General features: G+C 41.8%; 1 protein-coding gene across 3 annotated transcripts; it reads right to left on the bottom strand.

The window, feature by feature from the left end:
* Window positions 1-5,417: 5,417 nt before the first annotated feature.
* LOC124667085 lies at window positions 5,418-8,826 on the bottom strand. Of its 3 annotated transcripts, XM_047204412.1 has the most exons (3): window positions 7,739-8,277; window positions 6,067-6,820; window positions 5,418-6,036 (listed from the first exon to the last, which is right to left on the bottom strand). In XM_047204412.1, exons 1-3 carry the CDS (start codon window positions 7,756-7,758, stop codon window positions 5,437-5,439), a joined length of 1,374 nt encoding a protein of 457 aa, XP_047060368.1. In that variant the 5' UTR covers window positions 7,759-8,277; the 3' UTR covers window positions 5,418-5,436. The 3 variants fall into 3 exon arrangements, with proteins under 3 accessions (XP_047060368.1, XP_047060367.1, XP_047060366.1); XM_047204411.1 differs by lacking the exon at window positions 7,739-8,277 and adding an exon at window positions 8,561-8,826 and having other exon boundaries at window positions 5,418-6,820; XM_047204410.1 differs by having other exon boundaries at window positions 5,418-6,820; window positions 7,739-8,276.
* Window positions 8,827-22,720: the final 13,894 nt, after the last annotated feature.

Consider the following 22,720-nt stretch of genomic DNA (forward strand, 5'->3'; position numbering starts at 1 on the left):
TTGTATAATATATGGGCCAGAATATTCACTGGTTTGCAAAGCCTACTTATACAGAACTCATATTCATATTGCAGAATTATAATGTAGTTTCTTCACATGGATGTAGTTCTTCTGCTAGCATTCAGATACAGTAGTCAATTCTTTTGGCGACGTTGTAGAATATTGTAGCTGAACAGGTTTGCATATGTTCCCTGCATATATTTTTTCACATGCATGATCTGCAAAGTTCCATTTTGGTAAATAGCACCAAATTTACAGTCGAGTAGTTCAATCAGTGCGGTTCATGGCAGTTTTTTCGAGACCCCTCTTGAAAATTGTTTCTCCTCTTTATAACTTTGATAGACTCTTTTAGGATTTGTTGTTGTTTACTAGCACATTCGAGGGTGTGCGAAGATGCTCCATTTGAAGATATTGGATTGAAATGCTCTTTATTTCTTCTCTGTTATGCTCTTTATTGGATCGGAGTAATTTGAATTGGTGTTTTGGAAAATTTCACCTGATGGGTGCTAGGGAAGACCCATGTTCCAGATTCAGGGAATGACTTTGCATTGCTACTTCAGATGGGAGCTTCACCAGAGAAATCTGGTTGCTTTTGACACCACCATGTTTTCTCGCCCCCAATCTCTAATAGATTGGACTAATATGTGTGAATTTCATACTGGTTCAAGTTATTATTTTTAAGACAATCTCAGTGTACAAGTTGCACCTTATATATGTATTATCTCGCTTTACTTTGCTGCTGAATTCTTCTGTAGCCTATTCTCTGAGCTTAATTAATACATCATTTTACAAAAAAGCTTATCAATCCGAAAGAACTTTTGTCTTTTGAACTTCCTTTTGGAATGACTAGGTCCTGTGTGTTTTCACTTACTGGCTGAGACCAATTAGAAGGTAGAATATGTGTTCCTAAATGACGATATTGATTTCATTTCCTAGACGTTGAAACTTCAAACCTCTTAAACTCGGAGCTGCCTTTGGTTTAAACCTGAATATTTTGTGTGTTGTGTTTCCGGCCTATTTTGTTTACACTCGGATTCGGTAACACCCCATGAATATCAGATGGAGTTGAGATATAAAATGGATCAAGGTTTTTATTTTTCCCTTTATGCTACGAATGTTTGAGTGGACATACAATCAGATATTTATTGCTTGTTATTTTACGTAACTGGTTGTCTACTTATTTTGTACTACCTAGCTTGCGCTAATTTACTGCGTGATTGTCATTTTTTGTTTCTTGCTTCAGAGCACACTTTCTACTTATCGTGGTTTTTTCGTTTGTGAATAAGAAAGTTCCCATTATAGATACTACAAGGCTTTAGGTGTATGCTTTGATATATTCTGTCTTACACCTATACACAGGAAAGAAAGCAATGTGGTAAGTTTTAGATTTAGAAAATGGGTACAAAAGGATACATGAGTAATATGGGGATATAATCAGTATGGCTGCATGTATTACATTTTATTTAATATTGGATCTTTCGATTTTCATGCCATAATTTCTGACTTCCGCCTTAATATAGACACAAGGCAATAACGCAGTGGTTAATTATTTCCAAGTTTTAATTTCCTGTATGAGTAAGACCATCTACCTAATTTATTTTGGCCATCACAAATATTGTATTTTGCTTAGGAGATTACTGTTGGTATCAATATAGTGCTCTGAAACAATCTTATGCTACCATGAAATTGAATAGATGGCCGTATCGTAATTTAGTTAGCTTGAAACTGTTTTTTTTTTGTTGTAAATGGGGCTCTTCAAATTTTCTCCACAACTCCTATTTAATAATTATCACTTTTAACAATTTGTTGCTCTGTTTGTCCTAATTTAGTTCTAGCAGCAACTTTTGTAAAAAATGTATTATCATATTGGTAGTAAATTTTATCGTTACATCGGCATGAGCTCCACGGGATCATGCGCCAAGGCGCACATTTAAATCTCTTCAATATCTTTCTCTCCCGGCGTCCCCCTGCAGCGCCTCTCACCCCGCTGGCGTGATGCGGGCATCCGCCTTCGTCAATTTCCCCGCTGCCGCGGCGAGTCAGGGTTCTTGCGTGGGTGGCTGCTGCGGCGCCGGATTTGGTGATGTCTCCATCCCCTCCCCTGGCTGCGTTTGCTCCACCTCGATGTGCCGGCGGCGGAGCATCATGGCTTTTCGAACAAACAGGTTCTTCGCCAGATTCGTCTACGAGGTACGCCATGCGGGCGCAAAGAACCCTACTGTGAGGCCTTGGGGCACCTATAGAAGGAGGACGGAGACGTTGTTCGTCGGCGAGAACACGGTAAAATATTCTATTGATCTGTGGTTGACCTTCCGTACATACTATTTTCAAAGTGCCAATCACATACCCGCACTTTTTCGTGCTGCATCCGTGGTTTTTTGATTGGATTGGATTCATGAATATTGATTCTAGCTTCCATGGTTTGTTGATTAACTCATATTGCTATGGCAGCCATCTGCCACAGAGTCATTTTGCCTTAAAAGTGGAAGATGGTACATTTCCTTGCAGCAAATACAGTTATCGCACAAGGGTATGATCCTCTACTACTCAGCAACCAGAGCTCACACATGTGCTGGATATGGTCAATGCCATAGATGTTCATGTTGGTTACCTCTTCAAGTTTGTTCTTTGATTCTAAAATTGGTTCTATGTATTCTACTATTTCTTCATGTTGTTATATAGGTAAGAATTATATACAGTGTAAATCCCTGATTTGTGCTCTAACATTGTCCATTGTAGTTGTTATCTTGAGAACGAGCCAATTATTGTGATGACTTTTTTTTTGGATTGCTGGTTGTTGCTCTGCTCTTAATTGGCAACAGTAAGTATGCATTTTGTATTCTATGGCTGGAATATGAGGTGGTGCGCATTTAGTTTTTCATTCTTTCCATTGTGTAAGAGTGGTTGCAGCCTTTTCATTTTGTCCAGAAGATTTATGAAGGATGTACCACAAGATTTATATGCAGAAATTTAACCTGATTTTTCCTTATTTTCAGTTGTAGTTTTACAACAGTTAGTGAGCACATTATGGGTTCATGAGTGGGCAGAGATTATAAAGTAAGATTGAGGCACTTTTTTTACCTGATTTAAGCAGGTGACATGGTGGTTTGATTATAAACATGGAAGGAAGGTAAAATGCTTTCTCCAATGGCACTAGATTATTATAGTGAGTACCTTACCAATTTCGTTGCTCATCATCATAATGCCCTTGACACAGATTTCTCTGTTAATTGTGTTAACAGAGCTTCTCTTTAATCTTCTATGCTTGCTAAAACTGATGGAACTTCGATTAGTAATTTTCTCAAATGATGCATTGGATCTGAGGTACTTGATTTCTCCATGTGCACTCAAGTATCATCTCAAGCCCATCGACAGTTTAGCTCATATAAGCATTGTGAAGTATTACTAAGTTGTTAGAAGCAGTAGGATCACTCCCTTTTCAGTAAAATATTTCAAACATCCTTAAAATAGAGGGAAACAAACCACATGCTCATTTATTTATTCATTCATTCATCAATCTAAACATATACACACTGGTATTTTCATAGAGTTACATACAATTTCACAATACTTGTGCTACACAAACTCTCTACTGGTAAAATGAGTGACGCTCTCTTCCTCCACTGCTTAATGAGTGACCCCATGTGTCGCCCCGGAGTAGTGTTGGAGTATTGCTCTCTGATCATGGAGTCATTGTGTTTGAACAACTTTGCTTTAAACCTGAATGGTACCCCCTCCATGTGTTTAGTTTATGTAATCTCTGAACAATGTGTTCATGTCCCTATTGTAATATATTTTCCTATTTTCTCACTTGTGTTTGGCACATTTCTCTACTTAACTATCTGTAATTACCTCTCTGATGGTCAATGGAATGTTAACCAATCATGTTTCCTCTATATTATGGTGGTTCTCAAACATGTTTGGTAGAAAAGGAATGCTTTGAATATTTGTTATTGTTTACAGTCTCTCTGTATGTTCATTCAGATTCTCCCAAAGTGCTGAGGTACCATTTAAGATTATTTGAGTCATTCTATATATCATATACATTTGCCCTTATCTTCTTTGGTTATTTTTATTTGTTCTCATTTTCTATGGTGGCTTGAAACACGTTTTTACAATCTAAATATTATTTGTTTATAAGATAAAAAAAATGTTAAGTCAGATATAGATATTTGCTTTTGTACTTCGTTCTGGAACGCGATGCCTTATTCATATGTCTATTCTTTTGCACTCCACATTTTCTTATATGTTTCAACTTCACGAGATAATGACTTTGAACTGGGTAATTTAAATTTACAGATATTATCATTTTTTCACCTGATTTTTACTGTTGTTATACAAGATGTGAAATCCACGGGATCGTGCGCCAAGGCGCACATCTAAATCTAGTAGTAATGAACGGTACACTAGTATCTCTATTTTGTCATTTTATGAGATTTTATTGTTTTTACTGAGAGCTAAATATAATGTATTTCGTTCTTAAAATTTATACTAACAAAATACAATATTGTCTCCGGGATTTTAAAAAAAAAAACTTTAAAAACAAAAGTTTTGAAAATTGATTACATGTAACCTGGACTACACTTGGGGTTTCCCTGTTTATTTGTATTTCAAAGACATTTTGTTATCTCTCCATTCCTGATGCAGTTTCGATCAAATTTAATCTCGATACATGTATATTTATACACTTTTTAGTGTGTATGTTTGCTCATTTTAAAATAAAGCTATGTCAACTAATTTAAAACGGAAGGGTCCTATTTCTCAGTTGCCTGAAAATATGGTAATTTTCAGTCACCTAAAAATGATTAATCAATTAGCTAGACAAATAAAGACATGTCCATTCGTGCCTGTACAAACGAGTGGCATTCGCTATCCAGCGACGTGCTGTCACTTTATGGCCGCACTTACAAACCACATCTTCGTCGAGTCTGATGTTGACCAAGACTTGAGTGGCTTTGGACAGCGTCGTCATCGATTTATAGGATATTCTCTGTTACACGACGATGTGGAAGATGACCCGAAATCATGACGCGAGCGAGCATCATGGATGTACATGGGCACAAATGTATGTGGCTCGAAGCTTTTCCGAGTTACCAGGCACGGACCGACGGACCTATAAGTTCTATGAGCAATACATATCAGTGACTCAAAGTCAAGTCTGAACAAGATCTCAAAAACTACAGATTATAGTCACCCTGATGAACTGTTGATAAAACGGCAAATCTGGATATGCCAACTTGTCTAAAATTTGACAAAATTTAGAGATACATCCAAATTTTGTCAAAACTAAGATAACTATTTTAGGACGGAAGGGGGTATAACAGCACAGGCAAGCTGCATATACCATACAATGCAACCGATGAGCTGTTCAAGTTCAGGCAGCTGGTTTCGCCACAAAAGTTCCAAGGGGCTATATGTACCTTTGCACGCGTTCCCTCATTTCAGTGAAGGGGTGAACCATAAGAATGAATGTACTCCTGGGCGCCCCTGCAAGTACATGTCTTGCTGATTCTGCGCACCGAGTGTTTCGAGGGCTTCCACGAGTTCCTTGGTCCCATGCTCGAGGTTGAACGCGCACAGGTTCATGTAGCTGTCGATGAAGTAGACGTGGTTCGACTTCACGTTCGGATGGTCCTTAGCGAGGAGACAGAACGAGCTGTAGCGGCTGACAAACAGCCCGAATTCCCCAATGTCATTAGTCCTCTCGAAGGAAGATGTCCCCTTGTTCAGGATCCACACCACAAACTTGCTCTCAGATTGACGCTTAACCTTCATGAGATCACCAGCTGGGGTCTCCACCAGACAGTTTAATTGATTTGGATCCACCAGCGGATCCACCAGCTCCAAGTCGTCATACAGATATGGAATACCCATCGGGTCATCCTCATCCGGGCCGAAGTTGTGATGCAGATTTGGATACACCAGCGGGCCCTCCTCGTCCAGCTCGAAGTTGTCATGCAGATATGGGCCCCCCATCAGGTCGTCCTCATCCGGCGCGAAGTTGTGATGCAGATTTGGACCCAACAGCAAGCCATCCTCATCCGGGCCGTCCTCATCCGGGCCATCCTCATCCGGCTGGTCCTCCATCCAGTTGTCATACACATATTGATCCCATATCGGGTCGTCCTCATCCAGCGCAAAGTTGTGATGCAGATTTGGATCCACCAGCAAGCCATCCTCATCCGGCCATGCACTGGGTGGCTCTGCCCACAGCTCGACCGTACCATATATGTCAATGGTGTAAAGTTGACTTCTGTGCTTGAAGACATCTATCAGGACGTGTTTTGAATCAACAGATGACCAGCCTTTGCTTCCTTTGCATGTCACTTTGTATCCTTTTTGGTCGCCATAGATGACAGCAACGCTGAAGTTACTCTCACTCATGTCAAGCAACACGGCTTTGGAGAACAGCTTGCATCCAACTGGGGGGAGTTGGAACTGAGCGCTGCTGATTGGATTAACCAGCTGGATGGTTCCCAGAGTCGGGTTGAAGAAGACAAGCCAACCATTGGAGGAACCAACAGGAGTCCACGCGGAGCCACAGATCGTGGCAATACTCAGGATGCGTATGGTTTCATTCTTTCTTTCAGGTATGCTGAAAAATTTAGCATCCTCGAGCATCTTTGTGGGGAGCATCAGCCATGGGTCTACCCTTGGATTGTTGGATACATCCCTGCAGGCACAGACACGGTTCCACGAGGTGCATACGGCACGGAATCTGATATAGTCAGGGATGGCAAGCTTCCTTATGATTGTACCAACAATATCAGTCTGAAGATTAGCCCAATCAGCCATCCTAGCAGAATTAACTTCCGGAAGCCTGAAAAAAATTTAGCTGTCACTGGACATCATGCATCTATGATAACAAATACGAAGTAGTAAAGACAACCACTTCTACCAGCAAGTTTTTGAAATAATTTAAATGGCCAAATATGTCCATAAAAGGTGCTTCTGGGCAACCTGGGAGTTGAAAAACTTTCTGATATGTACAGCTAAAGGTCAAACTACACATGTACATTTGTGGAAATAAAACAAAATACGGCTCTCATCTATTTGGGTTCTGATTAAAGAAAAAAAGTTGAAAACCTTAGTACTGGTGAAGCAAGTTATGCTGTCTTACAGGGTTCAGCAAAACATCGAGCAACTTTGATAACGAATCACAACAAATGCTTTTTCACCATCCCCCCAAAAAAAGTTCTTTCACCAGACTAGCTAACACGGAGTAGCAACAAGAACAATATCAACGGTTGATAACAATCAAAATGATGCTTCATGAGATAATATTACAGTTCGATATAATTGATTAAATATCATACGGTCAATTAACCTTACAAAACTAATCTCAAGGACAAAAATGAGCCAATTTAAAATTTGTCAACAAAGTAAAAAAAAAAAATGTACACCAATTTCAGGCTATCACTCTCATCAAGCAGATTAAACGCCATAGAGCTAAAGATAGGACGAAAACATGACAAGCCCATTAACTATGCTGGTGACATGCTTCATACATAATTTAACTAATATGTGAATACACCCATCGGCAGTGCCAAAGGATACAGCAAGTGACCATTTTCAGACCATTCTTATGAAGAAGATTAAACGCATAGAGCTCAAAACTGTATGAAACATGACTAACCCATAATTATGTTGGTGGCAGGTTTCATACGTAACTTAACTATGTGAATACACCCATCGTCCCATCGACAGTGCCAAAGCATATGGTAAGTGATCATAGTACCTTGACACCTTTGCAGACATCCTACTTATTACAAATTCAGCAGTTGCAGGGATCAGAACTCAACTACAGTAGCATGACGGCCTCATAAATCAAAACTTGAACAAATTGAAGAGGGGATGACATGCCCTGGTGCCTTGTAGCTAACTGAAGACAAGATACCAAAACGTATTAAACGGGATCGAGTAATTCATCAGTGAACCTCCAAATTCAAAATCAAGGAGAACCTGTGTTGCGAGGTTTAATAATAATTTAGGCTGCACTGCTAGGAAAAGGTAGCCTGAAGCGAGTGTGCATGTGCATAGGTAATTGCAACCCTGCAGCACTAGCAGAAAAAATCTAAATTTACCAAATTGTCTACCTCGTTTCTAATATCTTGCATCATTAGAGTACGCAAGACTGTCTGCAAGGCCAAAGTGGTAGCCCATGCGTACAGCTCGAGTTACAGCCTAACTGATGAAAGAGTACACACAGGAAGAATGAACCAGGAAGTCAGAGATGGACAACCATAGTCGCCAGCACTAATCCCTTCGAAAGAGTGCACGTGAATTCTCGCTAGTACGCCATACCAAAAGATGCGCGGAATCGAACAGCAAAATCTATCGAAGGACAGAGAAAATACTATAACCCTCAAACCCTATCAAAACCCCGCAATCAAGGGCGTACTGATTTGGCAAGTGAAAATTACCTACAAGAACCATACGACCACGGGACGGTCCTTCACCCAAATCAAACGCACAGCTTCCACCCAGAAATTGAGATCGACCGGTCAAACCGTGAACGGCGCGCCTTAAGGAGGATGTCAGGATCGAACAAGGGCCTCACCTCTTCTCCGTGATCATTTGGAAATCCGGCCTACGCAACGCGGCCCTAGATCTCTCCTCCGGGCCGCCCTCGCCGATGTCGATGTCGATGTCGATGTCGGAGAGGAATCGAGCGGCGACGGCTAGGGTTTGCGGCGGCGGCTTCGATCCAGACTGCGGCGACGCGATTCAGTGCAGGGATCGCGCCGGGAGGGTGTTAGAGGACCACGTATGTCGCAATCGCTGGCGGTGAAGGGCGCCGCCGGCACCGGTGTGGGTGCTCTGTGCGCGGCCGAGGTGAGGAGAGAAATTGGGGAGCCGGGGGTTGGGAGAAGGAGGACGGACGGGGCTATGGGAGGTCTATCGCATGGAACTCATTTTATATTTCAAAACATTTTTTACCGATGGATTATGCATCAAACTGATTCTATATGTGCCAAAAAAAACATTTTATATTTTAAAAAAATTGTTTACCGATGGATTATATGGGCCACTAGCTAGAGGATCATTGACTAGAGCGTGTGATTGCATGCACTATCCAGTTTAATCACAAGACCGATTTCTTGGGACAAATTATATAAATTTATTTAACACCTCACCTCACTTCTACATTGGTGGGACAAATTATATATATTTATTTAACACCACACCTCACTTCTACATCGGTGGGTCTTTTATGCACGGGTTTTAGGCGTGTATCTTTGGATTTTTTTAGGAAGATCGTAAATATTTATTTTCAATACTATGTTGGCTGGATCTGATATCATGTGGAATTGTGTGCACTAGACAGCTCAACAACAAAAATGTTGGAAGAGACTAAGCAATTATATTCAATATAGAGGGCATTAGAACATGGTTTGCTGGTGCATTTTGCAAATAGACCTTGTAGAGTAATTAAATTGGGCAACTAATCCTTCTCAAAACCTTGGTCTCTTTCCCTTGCCTTCTCATCTCTTGTACATATGTACCAACCCATTGAGCTACAAGTTAGGGTTAGAGAAATTTGCTCCATGCCCACATGTACCACTTAGATATCCCACCTCTCCCTCTCTCGTGTACCTAGTTGGAGCGTTATTGAACAACAACACCCATCCTCTGAAATTGTCGTGCCTAGCAAAATCATCAATGCTAAGGAGTTTTGTTTTGTTGAGCCTCTCTTTTGTTTAAATTGAGATCATATTGAATGATGTTAGTGCTTGTGAAGTTGCAGAGATTTCGATTAAGAGATGCACTCTCTGTTGAAGCATTCATACGATAATATCTCTTGGCTTTATGTCATCTGTCCCAAAATCTAACCACTAATTCTCTTCGAAAGAGAAATAGATGGTTGATACGTTGCAAACGTATCTATCATTTTTATGTTCCATGCTTGTTTTACACCAATTTCTATATGTTTTGTTTACACTTCGTTGCATTTTTATGCATTTTCTGGAACTAACCTATAAACAAAATGTCATAGTGTTAGTTCCTGTTTTCTATTGTTTTTATATTTCAGAAAAATTGTACATGAAATATTCTCAGAATTGGACGAAGTCAAAGTTCCTATTTTACTGTCACGAAGACGGAGTCCAAAGGGGAGACGGAGAAGAGTCGGGGGTAGCCACACCACCCCTAGGTGTGACCCACCCCCTGGTCGCGCCTACGTATGGTATGGGCCCCTCGGGCGTCCAGCAACCTCGCCCTTTCGCCTATAAATTCACATCCTCGGAAAAAAACCTAAACACCTGAGCCTCCATCCATGAAAAGTTTCGTAGCCGCCGCCATCATCGATCCTAGTTCGGGAGGGTTCTGAACCTCTTCATGGCACCCTGCCGGAGAGGGAGATCATTACCGGAGGCCTCTTCATCACCATGCCCGCCTCCGAAAATGTCTCCTCTTTATGCTTCATGTTTAGATCTTGTGAGCTGCCTATCATGATCAAGATCATCTTTATGTAATGCTACATGTTGTGTTTGCTGGGGTCCAATGAATATTGAATACTATGGTTGAGTTGATTATAGACATGTTTATATGTTATTTGTGATCTTGCATTCTCTCCGTTGCTAGTAGATGCTCTGGTCAAGTATGTGCTTGTGACTCCAAGAGGGAGTATTTATGCTCGATAGTGGGTTCATGCCTCTAGTAATATGGGAGAGTGACAGTAACTCCTAAGGTTGTAGATATGTAGCTGCTACTAGGGAGAAAATAGCAATGCTTTATCCAAATATAATTCTATTGTTTACTTTACATACTTTACTTAATGCAATAATTTGTTGCTTGCAACTTAATACCCAAAGTTGTTCGGATGATATCCTGAGGGTGCATTATTAGTCATAGATGCAGTTGGATTACGGTATATGAATCTTGTTTGTATTGCCCAAATGAATCTTATAGTAATCATCTTGTCATATATGGTCTTTATTCAGTCAATTGCCCGGCTGTAATTTGTTTACCCATCATGTTATTTATCTTTATGGAGAAACACCACTAGTGAACTGTGGACCCCAGTCCTTTCTTTTACACCGATAAAACCATCTATTGTGAATACTTGTTTTGTTTCTTTACTGCAAATTCATGTTCTCTTTATTTCACTGCAAACAAACATCTCTTTCCATACTATACGTCTAGTCCTTTGTTTTCAGCAAAACCAGTGAGATTGACAACCTCACTGTAAGTTGGGACAAAGTATTTTGGTTGTGTTGTGTGCATATTCCACATTGTTGCTGACACCGGTAGTGCGCCCTGCCAAAGTCAGCCAGCGACACCTTCAGAAGTGATTTATTTCTCCTACTGGCCGATTAAACCTTGGTTTCTTACTGAGGGAAAACTTGTTGCCGTGCCCATCATACCTTCCTCTTGGGGTTCTCCAACTGCGTGCTCTGCACAACATCAAGCTCTTTTCTAGCACCATTGCCGGGGAACTGAAGAAAAAGTTACACCATAGATATCGCCAACTCCCACGACAACTGCAAACTCTTTTCTATCGCCGTTGCCGGGGAGAAAGAGGATTTCTGCAAAGGGAGTCTCTCATCTCCAATCTCTTTACTTTGTTTTTGTTTTGCTTAGTTTATTTTACTTTGTCTTGTTAGCTTCTTTTTATCAAAAACATAATTTTTTTTAGTTTCTATTATAGTTTTATTTTTGTTGCTCTGTTTTAATCTTGCTAAAATGAGTAATCCTGAGAACACTAAGTTGTGTGACTTTACTAGCACAAAAAACAATGATTTCATGTGTACACCTATTGCTCCACCTGCTCCTGAAGCAGCTTTCTATGAAATTAAACCTGCTCTGTTAAATCTTGTTATGAGAGAGCAATTTTCTGGTGTTAGTATTGATGATGATGCTACTCACCTTAATAATTTTGTTGAACTTTGTGAGATGCAAAAGTACAAGGATGTAGATGGAGACATTATTAAACTGAAATTGTTTCCTTTCTCTTTGAGAGGGATAGCTAAAAATTCGTTGTTATCTTTGCCTAGAAATAGTATTGATTCCTGGGTTAAATGCAAAGAAGCTTTCATTCAAAAATATTATCCTCCTGCTAAGATCTTATCCTTGAGAAGTGACATAATGAAATTTAATTTTTTTTATAATGAACATGTTGCTCAAGCTTGTGAACGAATGAAAACTTTGGTAAAGAAATGTCCCACTCATGGACTGGCTACTTGGATGATCATCCAAAAAAATTATGCAAGACTGAATTTTTCTTCAAAAAACTTTCTGGATTCAGTTGCTGGAGGTACCTTTATGTCCACCACTTTGGGGGCTAAAAGAAAACTCCTTGATGATATGATGATAAATAATTCTGAATGGCACACTGAGAGGGCTCCACAAGGTAAGAAGGTAAATTGCGTTGAAGAAATATCTTCCTTGAGTGATAAGATTGATACCATTATGTCTATGCTTGTTAATAGTAAGCTCATGTTGATCCAAATAATATTCCTTTAGCCTCTTTGGTTGCTCAAGAAGAGCATGTTGATGTGAACTTCATTAAAAGCAATAATTTTGACAACAATGCTTATAGGAATAATTTTGGTACTAACAATTATCGGTCATATCCTTCTAATAATGGTAATAGTTATGCCAATTATTATGGTAATTCCTACAACAATAATAGAAGTGCACCCTTTGATCTTGAAGTCATGCTTAAGGACTTTATTAGTAAACAAACTGCTTTTAATAAATCTATTGAGGAAAAGTTTGGTAAAATTGATGTTTTGCTTCTAAAGTTGATAGCCTTGCTCTTTATGTTGAACTTCTTAAACTAAAGGTTATGGATCGTGATGTTAAAGAAAGCAAGACTTTGAATGTCATTCAAGTTAGAATTGATGACAATGTTAGTGTAAGGGTACATTGCCCCTATGTGTGGTTTTGGTAATTAATGACAACCCCTATGGACTAATGTTTTCATTGAGTTTATATGAAGGAATATTCCATAGGTACTACTTGCTCTCCATGTGTTGGATTCAAGTATGGATGCCATGAAGATAAAGGTATATCTTGTGTATTGGCATCAAGATCATCGGTATGAAGATATATATATGTGATATGATCAATAAGAAGAAATGAAGATGGAGTTCTTATGTGGAACTCAATATTAGCCATGCTCTATCTTATGTGAGTATGTGAAGATACAAGGTTGAGTTGGGCAAGTTCAAGATAAGCGTCTCAAGTGAATCACATACTTGAAGCTTGCCGTCCATTTGATGATAATGGACTTGTGAAGATGTGCATCAATGGAGCTTTCCCATCATAGTGTATGGGGGAGCATTTGTGAGTCTTCACGAAGCAACATTGGTCAAGAGAGGCATTCCGGCTTGAGTGAATCTTGAATAATTATCATCAAGATCAAGCGGGATGCGCAAGGCAAAGGTATGGCCTTGCTAGGTTTTCCTTTTACCGGTCTCAAGGTGGATGTTGGGAGACCGGATTATAGGATAGATAGCCGCACTATTAAGAGGGGCTTTCGGTTGGGTAACTTGATCACATCGTCTTAGGGAGCTCAACCCCTTGCATACTTTGCATATCCTTATTGCTTCTTGGTGTTTCTCTATGTGAGGTTCTTGAGCTTATTGCTAGCTTTACAACAAGCCCAAGTTCATCGAAAACGGAGTTCGCATCCATCTTCTATTGCGTTTTCGAGGTTGGGTGATTTTACCGGTTATTCATGATATAAGGTTCTACCCTTTTATATTCATGATAAAATCCCCTCCTACAGTTTCTTGAGTTTGCACTTTCTATTGGATAGCATTTGTTATTATCTTTCCAACGAAATTAGTTTCATGTCAATCGGAGTTCGGGAGCAATAGTTATTAAAGAAAAGGTAAAAGAAGAAAAAGAAAAAGAAAAGAAAAAAAGGGGGAAGGCAGCCGGTTGCCGCCCGGCCTGCCGGGCCGCACGCCGGCCCACCCGGTCCGCACCGGGTGCCAACCGGACCGGGCGGCCACCGGCCCACGCGCCGGGCAGCCCAGCTACCCCTCCGGTCCGACCGGATTTTGACCGGGCCGCCACTCGGTCCGGAGGCCCACGCGGCTCGCACCCCGTCGCGCCTCGCGCGGCCTACACTCCGCGCCGCCCGCGCTGCCGGGCCGCCGCCGCCCACGTGGCTCGGGCCGCTCCCGCGCGGCCTGTGGCCTTCCCGCCGCCCAGCGCGCCACCAGGCCGCACCCGGTTGCTGGGCCGGTCGGACTGGGCCACCGACCGGGCTCCTCAGCCGCCAGGCCGGTCGGCCGGCCTGGCAACCGGCTGGGCTGTTTTTCTGCCCGAATTTTATGCGTTTTTCACCCCGTTTCTTCCCCAACGGTTATTTTTCTCCTTAGACTATAAATAGCCCTTCTTCCACCTTGAGCAAGAACTTCTTCCTCTCTCTCTCACCTCCATTGTTGCATTTGAAGAAGTTGCTCTCTCCCTTGATTCCTCCAACCATTCTTGCTCATATTTGAGGATTTGAGAGAGGAGATCTAGATCTACACTTCCACCAAACCATTTCTTCTCTAAGTGAGGGAATCTCTTGGGATCTAGATCTTGGAGTCTTTAGTTGACTTTCCCCTTGTTCTTCCTCTCCAATCTCATCCTAGCATTCGTTGCTTTGGTGGGATTTGAGTGTGAAGGACTTGAACACCTCCGGTGTTCTTGCTTTGCATCATTGCATAGTGTTGAGCTCTCCACCACGATTTGTTCGAGTGAGAGACCGTGAGCTTGTTACTCTTGGAGGGTGACCTCCTAGTTGGCTTGGTTGGTGTCCCGTGATCTCTTCGTGGAAGATTGTGAAGGGGCCCGGGCTTCTCCTTCGTGGAGCTTGTGAAGTGGTTGTGGAGCTTGCCATCTCCGGAGCGGAGGAAAAGCTAACCATAAGGAAAGGGCCATTATCCTTCGTGGGTGTGGTTCGGAGAATAGGGTGAGCCTTCGTGGCGCGGGGAATCCTTCGTGGGACCTCCACTCCTCCAAACGTGACGTACCTTGTTGCAAAGCAAGGGAACACGGGAATACATCCTCGTCTCCGCGTGCCTCGCTTATTTCTATACCCGAGCTCTCTTTCCTTGTGATAGCCATCGTGCTTGAAGTATATATATCTTGCTATCACTTGTGCTACATATATCTTGAGCCTATCTTGCTTAGCTCTAGTTGCTATTGTTACACTTAGTTGAGCTTAGCATATTTAGGGTTTGTGCTTGTAAACTAAACGATAGTTTAATTCCGCATTCTTACAAGACAAATCCGCAAGAGTTTGTAATTGCCTATTCACCCCCCCCCCTCTAGGCGATGATGACGCGTAAAGCACACGCTCGTTGGTAACCCCAAGTGGAAGGTGTGATGCGTACAGCAGCAAGTTTCCCTCGGTAAGAAACCAAGGTTTATCGAACCAGTAGGAGTCAAAAAGCACGTTGAAGGTTGATGGCGGCGGGATGTAGTGCGGCGCAACACCAGGGATTCCGGCGCCAACGTGGAACCTGCACAACACAACCAAAGTACTTTGCCCCAACGAAACAGTGAGGTTGTCAATCTCACCGGCTTGCCGTAACAAAGGATTAACCGTATTGTGTGGAAGATGATTGTTTGCGTAAAAACAGTAGAACAAGTATTGCAAGAGATTGTATTTCAAGAAAGAGAATTGGACCGGGGTCCACAGTTCACTAGAGGTGTCTCTCCCATAAGACAAACAAAGCATGTTGGGTGAACAAATTACAGTTGGGCAATTGACAAATAAAGAGAGCATGACCATGCACATACATATCATGATGATTATAGTGAGATTTAATTGGGCATTACGACAAAGTACATAGACCGCCATCCAACCGCATCTATGCCTAAAAAGTCCACCTTCGGGTTATCATCCGAACCCCTCCAGTATTAAGTTGCAAAGCAACAGACAATTGCATTAAGTATGGTGCGTAATGTAATCAACAACTACATCCTTAGACATAGCATCAATGTTTTATCCCTAGTGGCAACAAGCACAACACAACCTTAGAACTTTTCGTCACTCGTCCCGGTGTCAATGCAGGCATGAACCCACTATCGAGCATAAGTACTCCCTCTTGGAGTTACAAGCATCTACTTGGCCGGAGCATCTACTAGTAACGGAAAGCATGCAAGATCATAAACAACACGTAGATATAACTTTGATAATCAACATAACAAGTATTCTCTATTCATCGGATCCCAACAAACGCAACATATAGAATTACGGATAGATGATCTTGATCATGTTAGGCAGCTCACAAGATCCGACAATGATAGCACAATGGGGAGAAGACAACCATCTAGCTACCGCTATGGACCCATAGTCCGGGGGTAGACTACTCACTCATCACACCGGAGGCGACCATGGCGGCGTAGAGTCCTCCGGGAGATGATTCCCCTCTCCGGCGAGGTGCCGGAGGCGATCTCCCGGATCCCCCGAGATGGGATCGGCGTTGGCGGCGTCTCCGGAAGGTTTTCCGTATCGTGGCTCTCGGTACTGGGGGTTTCGTCACGGAGGCTTTAAGTAGGCGGAAGGGCAAGTCAGGAGGGGGCACAGGGGCCCCACACCATAGGCCGGCGCGGCTAGGGGGGGGGCGCGCCGCCCTAGGGTTTGGGCACCCTGTGGCCCCACTTCGTTTCGTCTTCGGACTTCTGGAAGCTTCGTGGAAAAATAGGCCCCTGGGCGTTGATTTCGTCCAATTCCGAGAATATTTCCTTACTAGGATTTCGAAACCAAAAACAGCAGAAAACAAAGAATCGGCACTTCGGCATCTTGTTAATAGGTTAGTTCCGGAAAATGCACGAATATGACATAAAGTGTGCATAAAACATGTAGATAACATCAATAATGTGGCATGGAACATAAGAAATTATCGATACGTCGGAGACGTATCAGCATCCCCAAGCTTAGTTCTGCTTCGTCCCGAGCAGGTAAAACGATAACACGGATAATTTCGGAGTGACATGCCATCATAATCTTGATCATACTATTTGTAAAGCATATGTAGTGAATGCAGCGATCAAAACAATGTATATGACATGAGTAAACAAGTGAATCATAAAGCAAAGACTTTTCATGAATAGCACTTCAAGACAAGCATCAATTAAGTCTTGCATAAGAGTTAACTCATAAAGCAATAATTCAAAGTAAAGGCATTGAAGCAACACAAAAGAAGATTAAGTTTCAGCGGTTGCTTTCAACTTGTAACATGTATATCTCATGGATATTGTCAACATAGAGTAATATAATAAGTGCAATAAGCAAGTATGTAGGAATCAATGCACAGCTTCACACAAGTGTTTGCTTCTTTGAGGTGGAGAGAAATAGGTGAACCGACTCAACATTGAAAGTAAAAGAATGGTCCTCCATAGAGGAAAAGCATCGATTGCTATATTTGTGCTAGAGCTTTGATTTTGAAAACATGAAACAATTTTGTCAACGGTAGTAATAAAGCATATGTATCATGTAAATTATATCTTACAAGTTGCAAGCCTCATGCATAGTGTACTAATAGTGCCCGCACCTTGTCCTAATTAGCTTGGACTACCGGATCATCACAATGCACATGTTTTTACCAAGTGTCACAAAGGGGTACCTCTATGCCGCTCGTACAAAGGTCTAAGGAGAAAGCTCGCATTGGATTTCTCGCTATTGATTATTCTTCAACTTAGACATCCATACCGGGACAACATAGACAACGGATAATGGACTCCTCTTTTATGCATAAGCATGTAACAACAATTAATAATTTTCTCATTTGAGATTGAGGATATATGTCCAAAATCGAAACTTCCACCATGGATCATGGCTTTAGTTAGCGGCCCAATGTTCTTCTCTAACATTATGCATGCTTAACCATAAGGTGGTAGATCTCTCTTACTTCGGACAAGACGGACATGCATAGAAACTCACATGAAATTCAACAATGAATAGTTGATGGCGTCCCCGAGTGAACATGGTTATCGCACAACAAGCAACTTAATAAGAGATAAAGTGCATAATTACATATTCAATACCACAATAGTTTTTAAGCTATTTGTCCCATGAGCTATATATTGCAAAGGTGAATGATGGAATTTTAAAGGTAGCACTCAAGCAATTTACTTTGGAATGGCGGAAAATACCATGTAGTAGGTAGGTATGGTGGACACAAATGGCATAGTAGTTGGCTCAAGTATTTTGGATGCATGAGAAGTAATCCCTCTCGGTACAAGGTTTAGGCTAGCAAGGCTTATTTGAAACAAACACAAGGATAAACCGGTGCAGCAAAACTCACATAAAAGACATATTGAAAACATTATAAGACTCTACACCGTCTTCCTTGTTGTTCAAACTCAATACTAGAAATTATCTAGACCTTAGAGAAACCAAATATGCAAACCAAATTTAAGCATGCTCTATGTATTTCTTCATTAATAGGTGCAAAGCATATGATGCAAGAGCTTAATCATGAGCACAACAATTGCCAAGTATCACATTACCCAAGACATTAATAGCAATTACTACATGTATCATTTTCCAATTCCAACCATATAACAATTTAACGAAGGAGAAACTTCGCCATGAATACTATGAGTAGAAACCAAGGACATACTTGTCCATATGCTACAGCGGAGCGTGTCTCTCTCCCATAAAGTGAATGCTAGGATCCATTTTATTCAAACAAAACAAAAAACAAAAACAAACCGACGCTCCAAGAAAAAGCACATAAGATGTGATGGAATAAAAATATAGTTTAAGGGGAGGAACCTGATAATGTTGTCGATGAAGAAGGGGATGCCTTGGGCATCCCCAAGCTTAGACGCTTGAGTCTTCTTAATATATGCAGGGGTGAACCACCGGGGCATCCCCAAGCTTAGAGCTTTCACTCTCCTTGATCATGTTGCATCATACTCCTCTCTTGATCCTTGAAAACTTCCTCCACACCAAACTCGAAACAACTCATTAGAGGGTTAGTGCACAATAAAAATTAACATATTCAGAGGTGACACAATCATTCTTAATACTTCTGGATATTGCATAATGCTACTGGACATTAGTGGATCAAAGAAATTCATCCAACATAGCAAAAGAGGCAATGCGAAATAAAAGGCAGAATCTGTCAAAACAGAACAGTTCGTATTGACGAATTTTAAAATGGCACCAGACTTGCTCAAATGAAAATGCTCAAATTGAATGAAAGTTGCGTACATATCTGAGGATCATGCACGTAAATTGGCTTAATTTTCTGAGCTACCTACAGGGAGGTAGACCCAGATTCGTGACAGCAAAAAAATCTGGAACTATGCAGTAATCCAAATCTAGTACTTACTTTTCTATCAACGGCTTAACTTGGCACAACAAAACACTAAACTAAGATAAGGAGAGGTTGCTACAGTAGTAAACAACTTCCAAGACACAAAATAAAAACAAAGTACAGTAGGTAAAAACATGGGTTGTCTCCCATAAGCGCTTTTCTTTAACGCCTTTCAGCTAGGCGCAGAAAGTATGTATCAAGTATTATCAAGAGACGAAGTGTCAACATCATAATTTGTTCTCATAATAGAATCAAAAGGTACCTTCATTCTCTTTCTAGGGAAGTGTTCCATACCTTTCTTAAGAGGAAATTGATATTTTATATTACCTTCCTTCATATCAATAATAGCACCAACGAGTTCGAAGAAAAGGTCTTCCCAATATAATGGGACAAGATGCATTGCATTCAATATCCAAGACAACAAAATCAACGGGAACAAGGTTATTGTTAACGGTAATGCGAACATTATCAACTTTACCCAAAGATTTCTTTGTAGAATGATCAGCAAGATTAACATCCAAATAACAATTTTTCGACGGTGGCAAGTCAAGCATATTATAAATTTTCTTAGGCATAACAGAAATACTTGCACCAAGATCACATAAAGCATTACAATCAAAATCTTTAACCTTCATCTTAATGATGGGATCCCAACCATCCTCTAGCTTTTTAGGAATAGAGGCTTCACGCTCTAGTTTCTCTTCTCTAGCTTTTATGAGAGCATTTGTAATATGATGTGTGAAAGCCAAATTTATAGCACTAGCATTAGGACTTTTAGCAAGTTTTTGCAAGAACTTTATAACTTCAGAGATGTGGCAATCATCAAAATTCAAACCATTATAATCTAAAGCAATGGGATCATCATCCCCAATGTTGGAAAAAATTTCAGCAGCTTTATCACAAGCAGTTTCAGCAATTTTAGCAGTTTCAGGCAGTTTTTCGCGCTTTGCATTAGAAGTGGAAACATTGCTAACACCAATTATTTTATTATTAATAGTAGGAGGTGCAGCAACATGTGTAGCATTAGCATTACTAGTGGTGGTAATAGTCCAAACTTTAGCTACATTCTTCTCTTTAGCTAGTTTTTCATTTTCTTCTCTATCCCACCTAGCACGTAGTTCAGCCATTAATCTTATATTCTCATTAATTCTAACTTGAATGGCATTTGTTGTAGTAACAATTTTATTATGATGATTTTCATTAGGCAAAACTTTCAATTTCAAAAGATCAACATCAGCAGCAAGACTATCGACTTTAGAAGCAAGCATATCAATTTTCCCAAGCTTTTCTTCAACAGATTTGTTAAAAGCAGTTTCTATACTAATAAATTCTTTAAGCATGGCTTCAAGTCCAGGGGGTGAACTCCTATTATTGTTGTAAGAATTCCCATAAGAATTACCATAGCCATTGCCATTATTATAAGGATATGGCCTATAGTTGTTACTAGAATTGTTCCGGTAAGCATTGTTGTTGAAATTATTATTTTTAATGAAGTTCACATCAACATGTTCTTCTTGTGCAACCAATGAAGCTAATGGAACATTATTAGGATCAATATTAGTCCTATCATTCACAAGCATAGACATAATAGCATCAATCTTATCACTCAAGGAAGAGGTTTCTTCGACAGAATTTACCTTCTTACCTTGTGGAGCTCTTTCCGTGTGCCATTCAGAGTAGTTGATCATCATATTATCAAGAAGCTTTGTTGTTTCACCAAGAGTGATGGACATAAAGGTACCTCCAGCAGCTGAATCCAATAAATTCCGTGAAGAAAAATTTAGTCCTGCATAGAAGGTTTGGATGACCATCCAAGTAGTCAGTCCATGGGTTGGGCAATTTTTAACCAGAGATTTCATTCTTGGGAAATGATACGGGGAAGCGCCGCACGATTCTTTCCGTGTGCGGCGGCAGCGCCACGATTGTTGAAACAGCATCGGCCCCCTATAGGAACCGCAATGTCAGCACCTTATCTCTTCCCTACTTTCTTTCAGCCACACAACTTTATCTCTCCCTCTCAGGCCACACACAGAAGAGCACCGCACAAGAGAGTCGCCGGAGCGCCGCGCCGGAGATTCGTCGTACCACCGCGTCGGAGAGGCGTTGGAGCGCCGCGCCGGAGATTTGCCGGACCACCGCGCCGGAGAGGCCTCGGAGCGCCCCACCTGGAGCACATGGAGAAGGCGCGTCGCCGGGGGACTCTGCTAGGCCACCGTTGATGAGCGCGAGGACGAGGTGCGCCGCGGTGAGGGCTTCATCAGGCCGTCGCCGGCGACCGCTGGAAGGTGGCTCGTCTTGGGAGGTTTTGCTTCCACCGACAAGCTCGAGGAGGATCAGCGCGCGTGACGCATGGATGGCTCCGCCAAGCCGCCGTTGACGGGCGCGAGGAGGAGGCGGACGACCATGCAGCGGCGAGCAGGACACCGACGACGAGCACGCCGGCGAGCTCGCCGTTGACGGGCGCAAGGAGGGGGCGGACGAGCATGCCTCGTAGAGCAGGGCACCGACGACAAGCACGCCGGCGAGCTCGCCGTTGACGAGCGCGAGGAGGAGGCGGACGAGCATGCATCGGCAAGGAGGGCACCGACGACGAGCACGCGCGGCGATCTCGCTGTTTACGGGCGCGAGGAGGAGGCGGACGAGCATGCAGCGGCAAGCAAGGCATCGACGACGAGCACGCCCGCGAGGCTGCCGAACAGTACGCAACAAGGGAGGCTGCTCCGCGACGCCGAGCACCCACTAGGGAGGTTCCGCCGCCGCAGTTCTCCTCGCCTGGGAAATTTCGCAATTAGGTGATTTTAATCTGGTAGTTATTATTGTAATAACCTGATGATCATGAATAATTAATCTGATAATTGTGATTGTTGGCTTTTTTTATCGTACTACTCATGTGATGACATGATAGCCGTAACCAATTAATCTGGCAGCTGTTGTAGTATTAATCTCCTGAATATTGCGGAGTAATCTGGTGACTAAAATTTTGTATGGGGAATTTGGGATGACACTCTGAAATAGTTTTGATAATCTGGTAATCATGTGATGAAATCTGGTAATTAGCGCCGGATGGTGTTTTTCTCCTGGTGTTTTTTTACTTTAGTTAAAACCTGGTAGCCAAGTGGAAGTAATCTGGCAATCATGTATAGTTAATCTAGCAAACCTGGTAGCAAGTGTATTAGGTTATTTCAGGGCAAGTGCAAGAAGTACTTGTGTTTAGTGATCATTTTTCTCTCCCTTATCATATTTTAGAATTCCCCACCATGAGACAGGTTCTATATGCATTTTAACCTGTCGATGGTGGCGGGGCAAAGAAAAAGGTGGCTTCGGTTTGTCTGCATGGCCAGCCACAGTCATTGCATTTTTTTATGTAGCCGTGTCGAGAACGTCAGCGCTAGATACTGCCAACGAGGCACCACACGCAAAGAAAAATATGGACGCCCGCTCAA

The sequence above is a fragment of the Lolium rigidum genome, chromosome 6, assembly GCF_022539505.1.
Source record: "Lolium rigidum isolate FL_2022 chromosome 6, APGP_CSIRO_Lrig_0.1, whole genome shotgun sequence".
NCBI classification, from domain to species: Eukaryota; Viridiplantae; Streptophyta; class Magnoliopsida; order Poales; family Poaceae; genus Lolium; species Lolium rigidum.